We start from the raw sequence: 14328 nt of genomic DNA, 5'->3' as shown, positions 1-14328 counted from the left end.
TGGAAAGGAATGATACGTTTTGATAAACATGGGAAACTAAATCCAAGGTACGTTGGGCCGTTCGAAATCCTTGCCAGGATTGGCCCAGTGGCATACAAACTTCGACTACCACAAGAACCTAATAATGTACATCCGACCTTCCACGTGTCAAAATGCTAATTTCGGGACGAAATTCTTTCTAACGGGGGGATGATATGACAACCGTCAATTTTTGGTCAAGACAAAGTCAAATAAAGTCAACAAGTCAAACCGGTCAACTCATCTAACCCTTGTATATTAGGGTTTACAATATGTTTTCTATTGTACAAGGCACCATTTTAATACAAAGTATCGCTTATAGGTTTCATGTGTTCAGGAAATCTAAGCCCTAATCAGAATAAGTGATGTAACGACTCGATAAAACACAACTACATACCTTACGGGGGCATATAACACTCATAATAAGGCTTATCGAGGTTTACAAACCTTGCATTACGAGGCTAAACACTAACAAAAGTCACAAACAAAGTCTCTCTCAATCTCTCTCGCTATCTCTCTCTCTCTCTCTCTCTCCCAAATCTCTCTCAAAATCTCTTTCAACTTTTCATGAACACCCGAGGCATCCCGACCCTTAACATAGTCAAAAACCACTCGAAACGGGAAGATTATGTGAAAAACAGCCTTATAGGGCCGAACCTTCTTAGGAACTGAAGCCTCTCCTAAGAACCGAAACTCCCCATAAGACCGAAACCACTTGAGGATCGAACACCCCTTCACCTCGGATCAACCTACCTTCAGTTCGCATCAAGGCTCGCTTCCCACCCAACGAACCTCGCCTGCGAGCTTTCTCAGACCGAACATATCTTCGGTTCTCAACCCTTATTGGACCGAACTTTCGGTTCTGACCCCCAGAACTTCGCAAGTTCGCTTCTCCTTCCGGGTTTTCGACTACTTTCGCTTCTTAAGCTCGTTTTTGATGATTTTGATGGAAATTTTTCACCCAAACTCATATTTCAACATATTAGAACCCATAAAATAATATTTCAATCATATTTTGGGAAATTCTTGCTATAAACCATATCTTTTGTGCAAGATATTTCTCTAAAAGGGTTGGTTGACTTTTTCAAAAAGTTATGACGCAACCCATTTCCTCATACCCACTCTATGACAACTATAGGGTACTATTCCCATAGTACCTAGTCAAATAGATATCTTTCCTCCAACACTCCACCAAATTTTCTTACTCAAATCCACTCATTAAGATCTTCAACCCTCACCTATAAAATCCCAAGCACATCCTCCAAAAATACACTTTTTCACCCTCCCACTCTTCTCACTCTCTGGAACTCGAGATTCTCAAGGAAGCATTTTGCTTCTACTTCACTCTTGGTAAGTTTTTCATTCCCACTCTTGAATATTCTACACTCCTTCCTTCAAATCATGGATTTTTTATAAAAATATCGTCATATTTGTTCTTAGGATCTTCAAATCCTCGAGCATCCTCCAAGTGTTCTTGACTTGGAAACCTCTTTTCTTCCACATCCATCTCAGAAAATCACACAAGGTGAGTTCATACCCCTACATTTTCATGTTTTCTTCAAGTTTTAGGGGGGGGGGGGTGGGGGAAATCAAACCATTACAAGAAACAATGCTTTTTTCAAGAAACACTTCGAGGTTCACATTCAAAATACAAGCACAACATCAAACTTTACTTGTTCAATTACAAAAAAAACATTAAAATAGAGATTTCAAGATGCTCCTTACACAACATCAAATTGAAGAAGATGATGAATTGTGTGTGAAACTGTGTGTGTGTGAGATATATATAGAGAGATAGCGAGAGAGAGAGAGAGAGAGAGAGTGTGTGTGTGTGTGTATGTGTGTGTTTGTGTGTGTGTGTGTGGAGCTTAGGATGCCCCCTACACTTCAAATCTTTTAGAACTTAGCTTGACTTTCATAGAGGGCACTCTATATCAAAGAAACACTTTCGTTGGGGAAAATACATATATCTATGGAAAAAAGTTGAACCATTAGGGGCATGTGCACCCATACCTCCTTCTTAAATCTGCTCCTGAAACCATATTACAAGCCCGAAACTATTTATTGTTGGTGAACAACACCAAACCTTCGACCTAGATTCAGATTGGTCCACGAGGTGACTATCACATATTGGCTACCACATGCACATATAACCATTTTTGGAGATCTTTGTAAGGGTGATCACAGATGGTAAAGTGCAATCAAAGAAGAAAGAAGGGGCGTTATTTATTAGTTGCACTTTGAGTTGATAGGAGAGACTTGAAATTACCTTTATGTCCTCATGTGAAGGATGCATTCGTGTGTGATAGACGTCAGACACAAACGATGTTAAGCTCGATGGACAAAAAGAGATACCAAAACCCACCATAGGGACCATTTCATGATTAAATCTCAACTAGAACCAAAAATAATGATTTGTGCAAAACCAAAACTGTATTTTACTCAAAAAACAATAAGTTTGTTATAGTAAGAAATTTAATCTACAACACATCAAGTAATTAAATAATTAAATTAAATAAATTGATAAAATTGTAAATGTTTACCCAAAATAGAAATATATGGTATAAAAACTTTCTTTACGGCGCTGTTAATTCCGTTTACGTAAAAAGCATCTCCGTGGGATCTCGATCGTTGATCCGCAGCATCTCGATCGTCGATCAGTGGGACACACTGAGAAGTGAGACGATATAATACGACGCATTGAGGCGCAGCGCTAGTCAAAACTCAAAGACTATAACCAGATCACAAAGAGTGTGAGAATTCATCTCCGAAGAAATGGCGATTACCCTCAACAGTGGTTTCAAAATGCCCATAATCGGATTGGGTGTGTGGCGTATGGAGGGTAAAGACATCAAAGATCTCCTCCTTAACGCTATTAAAATCGGGTATCGTCATTTCGATTGTGCGGGTATAATCTCTATCTCTTTCATAATTTTAGGGGTTTTGTTCTAGTTCATGTTATAATTTGATCTGTTTGATATAAACTCTTACTGATTTTAGATGATTGGGGTAGTTGAGGTTTCGGCTTCAATGATTCATTTGTATACTGGCTTGATGATATTTTACCGATTAAAGTTTGGACTCACTAGAATTTTAGGTTTTGTGTTTTGGATGTGCAATCGAAGCTAGAATTAGTTAATTAGATAATGAGAATTAGTTCTGCAACATATCGTAGTTCTAGGTTTCAAATTGCAAAGAACTTGGAATGAACACACATTTCGTTTTCACCCTTTTCCTTAATTACAAATTTACAATCATCTAATGGATACACACATTTCTTGCAGCTGATTACCAAAATGAAGTGGAAGTGGGAGAGGCACTAGCTGAGGCATTTAAGACCGGATTGGTGAAGAGGGAGGATCTCTTCATTACTACAAAGGTTTTTTCTGGTTTATTAAATGTGACAATTTTTTGCACTTTGTTAACACTTTTCTTTTGTTAAATTCAGCTATGGAACTCAGACCATGGACATGTTTTGGAAGCTTGTAAAGCAAGCTTAAAAAAGCTTCAACTTGATTATCTGGATCTCTTCCTTGTTCACTTCCCCATAGCAACAAAACATACTGGTAGTATCATTATTATTATCATTATTAACTATTGAATTATTTAAATCTTTCTTGTTTTTATTAATTTTCTTCTTATTGTAGGAATTGGCACAACTGATAGTGCATTAGATGAAGATGGTGTTTTGGATATTAACACCACCATTTCACTAGAGACTACATGGCATGCTATGGAAGAAACTGTCTCCATGGGCTTAGTTCGCAGCATTGGGATCAGGTTATAAGTTTTTATCGGTTATAATTACTTTGACTTTCATAGTCAACTTTTAGTGACTGATTTTGGTCAAAATTATGCAGCAACTACGACATATTCTTAACAAGAGATTGCTTAGCATACTCGAAAATAAAGCCAGCTGTAAATCAGATTGAAACACATCCGTATTTTCAACGGGAATCACTCGTGAAATTCTGCCAAAAACACGGGATTGCAATCACGGCCCACACCCCACTCGGTGGCTCGGTGGCTAACACTGAGTGGTTCGGGTCCGTTTCTTGCTTGGATGATCCAGATCTGAAAGTAAGTTCTATCTATTAAATTACAACTTTGGTCCTTATACTTTACACAAAATCACAACTTCAGTCCAAAATTTCAGATCCTCCGAATGCTGTCCTTGGGTTTGTGCTATATAGAATGATTTTAAATTTGGGACTAAACTTGTAATTTTGAGTAAAGCATAGGGACCAAATGCAACTTAAGTAACGCTTTTGATTTTGTTTGTGATTAGGGTTTGGCTGATAAATACAAGAAGACTGTTGCACAAGTGGTTCTTCGATGGGGAATACAAAGAAACACTATAATCATCCCTAAATCATCAAAGAAAGAGCGAGTTGAAGAGAACTTTAAAGTGTTTGACTTTGATTTGACCAATGAGGATATGGAGCTTATCAAGGGCAAGGACCGAAAGTATCGGACCAATAACCCGGCTAAATTTTGGGGTGTTGATCTTTATGCTTAAATGTGAGATTGGTTTTTAGGTGACTTTTATGAAGACCTTTTGAAGTGGACTATGTTATAATATGGTTTTTTGAAATGATGCTTGTGGTTGGAAAAATGGTAAGCAATGAAGGTTTAGGGTTTGATCTTAGTGTCGTATTTGAATGAATTATAAAATTTGAATCTAATTGGCATAACTATATTGCTGGTAGTCTGTTAAAGACTACTAAGTTGTTTTGATGATGAAAACTATAAATAAACAATGAAAAAAGAAAAAAAAAAGTTAGTGAAGAAATTAAGATTAAAGCTCTTAGTTGATGATAAAAAAAACAACTTATTTATTAATAAAAAAAACAACTTATTTATTAATAAGGTTAATGTTAAAAGGGATATGCATAGGAAAAATGACTTAATGACTTGTAATTATATTTCAAAATCATTCAAAAAATATTATCTATATTATCCAAGTTTAGTTTGTTTAAAAAACATTATACAAGTATGATTTTTATATAAAAAATACAAATGGACTAAATATTTTGTTCAAATGTCACCTTATGCTAACATACATTTATCGGTAAAAATTAATTATGAGAAAAAAAAAACAAGGGAAAATGACTTAGGAAGTTAACTACGTTTCAGAATAGTTAAAAAAACTTATCAAAGTAAGGTCTTTATACAAAAAACACCAATAAACTACATGTTTTGCTCCAATTCTTATAAGTTAAAAGACGACTTGGCATAATTATTGTGACATTGCATAATAACTAGTGATATGACATTAATTAATATATTCATCTTTTTATAAATTGATTTAGGGTTTCTTCATGAACGAATGACATCTTCTTCTCCTTTGATTGCTTCTTCTTCTACTAAATCGATGATCTCCAACTCAAGCTCACACATTTTAAAGACACAAAAGATATTTGATGATACAAACCCTTGTGGATGTGGGCATCCTTCGCGAATTTGGACATCAACTACGAAGACTAATCCTGGCAAAAAGTTTGGGGTTTGTCCAACCAAATGGTAACTTTAACTAAAAGCTTTATCATGTCTCTCTCCTATATATTTGTTTGGTTATGTGATTCATTTTTAGAATATATGTGTAAGCTTTTGCTATGGGTAGTATAACAATCTTGAATAGTATACTTTTTTGAATATGTATGCTAATTCGTAATGTGACTACAACAGTTTCTTGATGAATATTTATGCCAATTTGTAGTAAGGTGAAAATCTACTTGTTTGCATCTTGCGTAGCTACTAGTCATGACAAAACTAGAATGGATTGCAAATTATTATGCATCTTCTAATATTTACAAATTCCATTCCTTGAGCTAATGAAGGACATTTATCCCTTTGTTTTTACAAATTTCAGTCGCCCGTTCACGAAAAAGCCCTAAATTGGTTTTTAAAGGAGGATTATATAAAATAATGTCATGTTACTAATTATTATGTCATGTCACCAATAATTAGGCCAAATCATCTTTTGACCTATAAGAGTCGGTTACCAGTGGGTGACATTTGAACAAAACGTATATATTGTTAGTATTGTTTTTCTGTACCATGACCTTACTTGGATGATGTTTTTTAAATAAACTAAACTTGGATGATGTTTTTTAAACAAACCAAACTTGGATGATGTTTTTTTTTTGCAGAATTTTGAAACATAGTTACCCTCCTAAGACATTTTCTTTTGTTTTTTTTCCCTTATTAAATTTTTACTAGTAATTCTCGGTTACCATAAGGGTGACATTTGAACAAAGTAAGTAGTTTGTTGGTGTATTTTGTACAAATGCCTTACTTTGATGATATTTTTTTGAACATACCGAACTTGGATGGTGTTTTATGAACGATTTTGAAACATAGTTACCCTTATAAGTCATTTTCCCTGCATACATATGACATATATGTATACTTCCCAGCCCACACAAATGCAAACATGCACACATATGTACGTGCACATACACATATTATGTTGACAAACTATTTTTATTAGGCTACACAGAGTGGCCTCAGTTAGGACTCGATAAATCTGTGTACTCGACAAACACCGCGCCACGTACTTGGCATGCCGAGTTCAGTGGCCTAACTCGGCAAGTGTGTTCTGATGAGAGAGAAAGAGAATATTTTTCAAAATTTAAAAATAATACCTTCTTTTTCAAATTTATTACCATTTTTTTCATAAAAATTTCAAAATTTTAACCCTTTTTCAACCATTATAAATATCAACTACCTTATTTTATAACACTCAACAACCTTCATTTTTCACTCGAACACTCTCCATATTTTATGAAAAAAATGGCTTCTTCCAATTCCCCATCCATTCCAAGAAAATTCAAGAAAAATACCCAAAACACAACCACTTCAAAACCTTCATCACCTATCTTCTTCCAAAATCAAATTGATCGCCCTATTTTTTTCACCTACTAGTTACAATTATATCGATACATACTACACTTCATATCCTATTCATACCTAACCCCAATTCTAATCTCAATCTCAATCGTAACCCCAATCCCAATTCCAATCTCAATCTCAATCTCAATCGCAATCCTAATTCCAAACTCACTCTCAACCCGAAAATCATACCCCAAACAGATTCTGAACATGAAGAGATTCAACCTTAACCATAACCCAAAAAAAAGACACCTTCCAAGAATTGGACACTAGAGGAAGAAGTGGTGTTGGCTCATGCTGTTAGGTTTTAAAGCTTACAAAAAAAAATCATGTGACGGAAAATAACTTAACCCTTAAGTTCACATGCAACCTAATTGGATCTATGTTTTTACTATTGAAAGCTATAATCTATGAACATCAAAGAACCCTATGGAAACCCTAGTATCTTCGAAAAAACATAAATTGGTTAGGGTTTACATATCTTTTTGTTATTGTTGTAAATAACTAATGAAACTCTTCTTCAAAAGCTTTTGGAAGCAAGCACTAGAAATCTCGTGCCTCTGATGGTTTACACCCAAACCCTAACAACTAAGGAAACTTGAAGATAGAGGAGAGGGGAGGTAAATTTCGGCTATCCTCTTGAGGTAACAAGTGGCCAAAATATGAAGGGTGTAAGGCCCTTTTTATAGCTGATAGGAAAACCCTAGATAACCATTACTTGATTAAAATAATATTATTTCAAATCAGGTAATTATCTAGTTTCCTAATTATCCATATTACCTATATGGAATATTTCAGAAACCCTAATTAACCTCCTTAAAACCGTCCACCACCTTGGAAGGTTCTGGAATGTCTTTTGTTCAACTATTGAACAACTATAACTTAGGTCATTGCCCTTTTAATTAATCCAATTAATCCTAAAATTAATTCTAATTAATTTATTATTAATTATTAATTAAATAATACTATTTCTAATTAATATATTATTCTCATAATATATGAATAAATCTTTTATTGCTATTTATTAATCATATAATAAATCAATAAACCAGTCTCTCTCTCCAAAAGTCATCCTATACAATTACTAGGTTTGAGGGCAACCCAAAAGGACTTTGCTAATAATTCAAATATATACCAATTTAGTTATTGACTTAGACACCTAATCCAACAGTCTCCCACTTGGATAAGTCTATAACTACAATTTCCAGTATAACTTCTAAATTAAACAACAAAGAGTGCTTCCAAAAGCAACTCCAAACTCTGATTTGATCAGACATTAGTCCTAAGATAAGTGATCAAATGTTTCTTTGTTCTACAAGATATCATATGGACACGAGACGTGGATTAGAATCAATCTCATTGTCCAAATTTCTGTTTCCCGATTTCCTGATTTGTGATGACCTCATAAGACTTACTAATTGAACACATTAATTTAGTGTTGGATGGGCCCAACACTATAAGTCCACACCAAATCACCAGGGGGCCCAAAGATATCGCTTTTCCCGTTAGGGAAAAAGGAACGAATAAACTTTGACTCATATGCTTGCATCCTTTACTCAATAAATCATACATGACACTATGTTTTATAACACCAAGTTACTGATGCGTTTTCACAATACCAATGTACAATGGAATCATAAATTACAACTCATATATCCCCGTTTTAAGAATATAAGATATTATCGTCTCAGAATTACTCGTGATAGAATCCATAAAGTAATTCTCTAAGTGTGGGTTTATCCAATACTCTAAATCTTCATTTTTCTAAGTGCTCATGAATGTTGCAGCAACATAATTGTTATGTCTAATATCCTTAGACAATCTACAATCCAATTCATGACAATCTTCATTCACTACTTACTTCCTAAAGTATGAGCGACTATGGAGTTTCGAATAATAAAATTATTCAGGAAGTGAAACATGCAAATCGAAACACAAGAATAAATAATTGACAAAGGTAGTAAACAAACTCATAAATAATCTCTATTATTCAATCACCAAAATCAATTACATTTATTCTATTACAAGTTTCAAATTAATCATCTAACTACCAAACCTAATATTATCTCTTAAAGCAATGCTCCTAGCATGTTGACTATGTTTAACCCTACTCAGAGCCTTTGTGAAAGGATCTGTATGATTGTCTTCTGACGATACTCTCTTTACTATGAGATGACCTTCTTCAACTCTATGTATGATGTAATGGTACTTTCTGTTGATATGTCTAGATTTACCATGATCTCTCGGTTCTTTGGTCAAAGCAACCACACCTTCATTATCAACAAAAATTCTATTGGCTCCTGAATGTTCGGAACTACTCTGAGATCGCCGATGAAGTTCTTCAACCAAGCCGCTTCCTTTGATGCTTCACTCGCTGCTATATACTTTGATTCATAAGTAGATCAACCACTGTGTCATTCTTGGAACTTTTCCAAGTAACTGCTCCACCATTTAATAGGAACACCGAGCCAGATTGAGAACGAAGGTTATCTCTATCTGTTTAAAAGCTGGCATCACTATACCCACTTACTCTCAACATATCGCTACCACCAAGGACTAGAAAAAAGTCCTTTGTCCTTCGTAGATACTTGAGAATGTTCTTCGCTGCTGTCCAATGAGCTCTGCAAGGATTTCCCTGAAATAGACTAACCATGCTTAAAGAAAAAGCCACATCAGGGCGAGTACATGTCATAGCGTACATGATCGATCCTACAGCCACAACATATGTGACTCGACTCATTTCCACTATCTCTTCATCTGTACTAGGGTTTTGAGTCTTACTCAACTTGGCATTGATTTGAATAGGTAGCTCTCCTTTATTGGTATTTTCCATACTAAAATGTTTTAGTAACTTATCTAAGTATGTACTCTAGCTAAGACCAATTAATTTTTTCTTTCTAGCCCTTAAGATTCTTATCCTAAGAATATAGGCTGCCTCTCCTAGATCCTTCATAGAAAAACACTTTCCAAGACAAGACTTTACTTCATGCAAAGTGGGAATCTCATTTCTTATAAGGAGTATGTCATCAACATACAATACTAGAAGGTTACTATACTCCCACTAGCCTTGACATACACACATGACTCATCTTCATTCCTAGAGAAACCCAATTCTTTGACTTTCTCATGGAAGCAAAGATTCCAACTACGAGATGCTTGTTTCAATTCGTAAATGGATTTCTCAAGCGTACATACTCTATTAGGAAACTTTACATCTACAAAACCCTCTGGCTGACTCATGTAAACATCCTCAGCCAACTTCCCATTAAGGAAAGCGGTTTTGACATCCATCTGCCATATTTCATAATCATGAAAGGTAGTTATGGCGAGCATTATCCTAATAGAATTTATCTTGGCTACTGGTGAAAAGGTCTCATCATAGTCAATCTATGGGTTTAAGTAAAGTCCTTCGCAACTAGTTGTGCCTTGAAAATGTGTACCTTATCTAAGTATGTACTCTGGCTAAGACCAACTAGTTTTTTCTTTCTATCCCTTAAGATTCTTATCCCAAGAATATAGGCTGCCTCTACTAGATCCTTCACGGAAAAACACTTTACAAGCCAAGATTTTACTTCTTACAAAGTTGGAATGTCGTTTCCTATAAGGAGTATGTCATCAACATACAATACTAGAAAGGTTACTATACTCCCACTAGCCTTGACATACACACAAGTCTCATCTTCACTCCTAGAGAAACCAAACTCTTTGACTTTCTCATGGAAGCAAAGATTCAAACTACGAGACGTTTGTTTCAATCCATAAATGGATTTCTCAAGCTTACACACTCTATTAGGAAAATTTGCATCTACAAAACCCTCTGGCTGACTCATGTAAACATCCTCAGCCAACTTCCCGTTAAGGAAAGCGGTTTTGACATCCATCTGCCATAATTCATAATCATGAAAGGCAGCTATGGTGAGGATTATCCTAATAGACTTTATCTTGGCCACTGGTGAGAAGGTATCATCATAGTCAATCCCTAGGGTTTGAGTAAAGACCTTCACAACCAGTTGTGCCTTGAAAATGTGTACATTTCCATCCATGTCGGTCCTCTTCTTGAAGATCCATTTGCACCCAACTGTCTTCCGACCTGGTACATTATCAACCAAATTCCAAACCTTGTTGTCATACATGGACTTGATCTCGCTGTCCATTGCCTTTTCCCACTTGGCAACCTCAGGGTCTGCTATCGCTTCCTTGTAGTTAGCTGGCTCATCCAAATTTACCAGTCTACGATCACTGGAAAATGTGTCACCATCTGTAGTTATATGAAAACCATATAACTCAGGTGACATGCTAACTCTACTAGAACGGAGAAGAGGTAATGAATTGTTAATGGGCTCAACTGGAACATCTTCCCCTGGTTGAGGGCTAGTGTCATTTAAGGTTCCTTCATCGGTCGAATCTTGATCTCTTCAAGGTCAATTATACTCCCACTGTCCTCTTTACATATGAGCTCTCTCTCTCGTGAAAGACTCCTCTTCGTGCTACAAAGACCACGTTCTCACTAGGTCTGTAGAACAAATATCCAAAAGGCTTCTTTGGGTAACCAATGAAAATATACCTCTCACTTCTAGGTTCTAGCTTGTCATGATTCTCGTCTAACGAAAGCTTCATAACCCCAAACCTTGATATGTGCTAACGAGGGAACTTTCCCTATCCACATTTCGTGAGGTGTTTTGGAAACCTTCTTGGTAGGGATAAGATTGAGAATATTGGCGGTTGTCTCTAAGGCATACCTCAAGAAATAAATAGGAAGAGAAGCTCAACTCATCATGGAACGAACCATGTCCAACAAGGTCCGATTACGCCTCCCATCCATACAATTATATGAAGTTAAAGAGTTATGGGTTTCTAATAATTATAGTATCTATCTTGAATTCTCTTGATGAAGATAATATAAACTCCATCCGTCTAAAATTTATTGTCTACAGACAAAAAAACACACTGATTAAGAAATCATTAATTACTACTAACTTTATACAATAAATTGACAGTTCTGTACTTACTTTACATTTAATGTTCCATTAAATACTTAGTTTGTTGTGGTGTTCTAGGAGGAGTCAATTATGAAACTATTCCACATTTGTGACAACCCGAAATTTCTATCTTGTAAGTCAATCAAATCAATCAAAAGTTCAGACTTGTTTTTGTTATCTTTTTACTATGTTAAGGGTTATTTTATGAGTTTCTAAGCCTTGTACACTTAAGGGTTGTGTGTTAAGAAGTGATAGACTGAGATCAGTGAGTTGCATCCGAGCCAGGAACCTCATCAAGGGAGGTTCACGGCCGCAAACTAGGTTCACGGCCGTGAACCCATCCTTGGCCGTGAACTCCATGCTATATATAAGAGTTTGGCTCATTTTCTCATCACTTCTTCATCTTCTAGCCGTGAACATCAAGTTTTCTCTCAACTATCATCAACCAAAAGCTCTCTTTCCTCCTCAAAATCGTAACCAACTCATCCCTTTTCTTGTTGTTACTTTGAAGCCCTTGCCTTCCATCTTGATTCATCATCTTTTCATCTAGATCTTCAAGAATCTCCAAGAGTTCTGGCCGTGAACCCTTATTCATGGTCGTGAACCCTTCAAACCTTCAAGCTAGGCCGTGAACACATCAAGTGTTCTTGGGCCGTGATCAACTCAAGGTCCGTGAACCCTTTACTCTAGGCCGTGATCATCTTTCAGCCTCCCATTTTCGGTTCTAACACTTCATTGTAAGTGTTCCCTACTTCCTAAGGTTGTTTCCTTTACATGTTAGCTGTTAAAGGAACTAATTGTATACCTATATATGTTAATATATGCTAAATAGGATCCGTTTGTGCTCGGGACTTGACTAGTAGAAGCAAGCATCCTATATCAATCTTTCATTTGAGTCACTCACTAAAGGTGAGTTGATACCCCTACAAATTACAGTTTTAATGCTTTTAAATGCTTTTAGGGGGAGAATACAAGTTGAACACAATATAATTGTGTTAAACACTTACATGTGAAAACGTCAAACGAAAGGATTTCTTATGCTTATTATCGTTGTTAAAATCATTTCAAAAACTCTTTTAAACTATTTTGGATTGCTGTTATTATCAAAATCATATTCGTATATCTATTTACGTATAAGTATGCTTTAACGGACTTAGGACTATTGCAAAATACCTTGACTCCTGTTCCTTGTTTGGTTGTGGGCTTAGGGTAGGAGCGCTAATCCGACTGTCGGCTAAATCATAGTTATACTTATTGAATATATACATGAATATTTAAAACCCCCATTTATAAGGAACATACTTAACTCAGTTGCTTATGTTGAACAATTGAGTCTTTTCTACAAATCAGTACATTTCAAGCAAACACACTAGTAAACTATAATAGGTATAGTTTAGAGGATCACTACACACTATTTCTAGAACAGAGAAACATACAGGAGTCAGCACTACACACTATTTCTAGATCAGAGAAACATACATGAGTCAATACATTCATACTATAACAAGAACAAGAAGGAACATACATTCATACTATAACAAGAATAAGAAGGAACATACATACATACTATAACAAGAACAAGATAACTAAAATGTGAGATACTATTTCTTGATATAGCAATATAGTTGTTATGTCATGTTTTGTAACCATATTCTCCTGGAGGGAGAGCGTGAGTTTGTGTATAGATCTATACGGGATTGACCATCTCACACCTTGCTGCTAGCTACAGTGGGACCTGCAGGTCTACGGGTGACAAATGTCATACCATTTTCAATGCCTGAAGAACGTCGTGTTTTATACTAGTTGATCAAGCATGGTTATAACCTAATCACATTTAACCTAAATTAACCAATTTGGTTACAAGGTAGTTAACGCATTAGTAGCTTATCTTATAAATATGGAAAACTTGCATTTTATACTAATTCAAGTACAAACATATATCTTTACAAGAAAACAAACACACAAAACAGTCGGGTCTTGGATAGAAGACTACATTTCATTTTAGAAGAAAATATAGGATTTTCTGGGAAGTATTCAAACATTTTACTAAATAGACACAAACAATTTCATGAGACAAACATAAGCATTTGACATTAAATACTTATGCACTCACTCAACTTTATGTTGATACACTCTTTCAAAATAACTTGTATTCTCAGGTCACCAGTAGACAGGTACATTGGACTGGATTTTGTGAAGACGGAGCATGTTCAAGACTCGTCTTTTATTTTGATATATTTTTGGTGTCTTATAACTACTCACAGAGCACACATGTATTAATTATACTATTTAATGTAATGGATGTTGTTGCTTGTTTTACTATTATGCATTGTTATGATACTGTACATGACGTCCTCCGCCCCCGAATGTTTCCGCCATCTCGGTTTGGGGGCGTGACAACATTCCTTGAGATAGTTGTGGAACTCAAAACTAAGAT

General features: G+C 35.6%; 1 protein-coding gene across 1 annotated transcript; it reads left to right on the top strand.

Moving 5' to 3' along the window:
- Positions 1-2723: 2723 nt before the first annotated feature.
- Positions 2724-4612, top strand: LOC145132988 (NAD(P)-linked oxidoreductase superfamily protein). The gene is made up of 6 exons (XM_079067947.1): positions 2724-2926; positions 3303-3397; positions 3467-3584; positions 3666-3798; positions 3879-4098; positions 4307-4612. Exons 1-6 carry the CDS (start codon positions 2794-2796, stop codon positions 4535-4537), a joined length of 930 nt encoding a protein of 309 aa, XP_078924073.1. The 5' UTR covers positions 2724-2793; the 3' UTR covers positions 4538-4612.
- The last annotated feature ends 9716 nt before the right edge of the window (positions 4613-14328 follow it).

Source organism: Lactuca virosa, chromosome 8, assembly GCF_052849685.1.
Source record: "Lactuca virosa cultivar CGN04683 chromosome 8, Lactuca_virosa_CGN04683_v6, whole genome shotgun sequence".
NCBI lineage: Eukaryota > Viridiplantae > Streptophyta > Magnoliopsida > Asterales > Asteraceae > Lactuca > Lactuca virosa.
The sequence above is the reverse complement of the archived record's forward strand: the minus strand, read 5'-3'. Positions and strand labels throughout refer to the sequence as shown.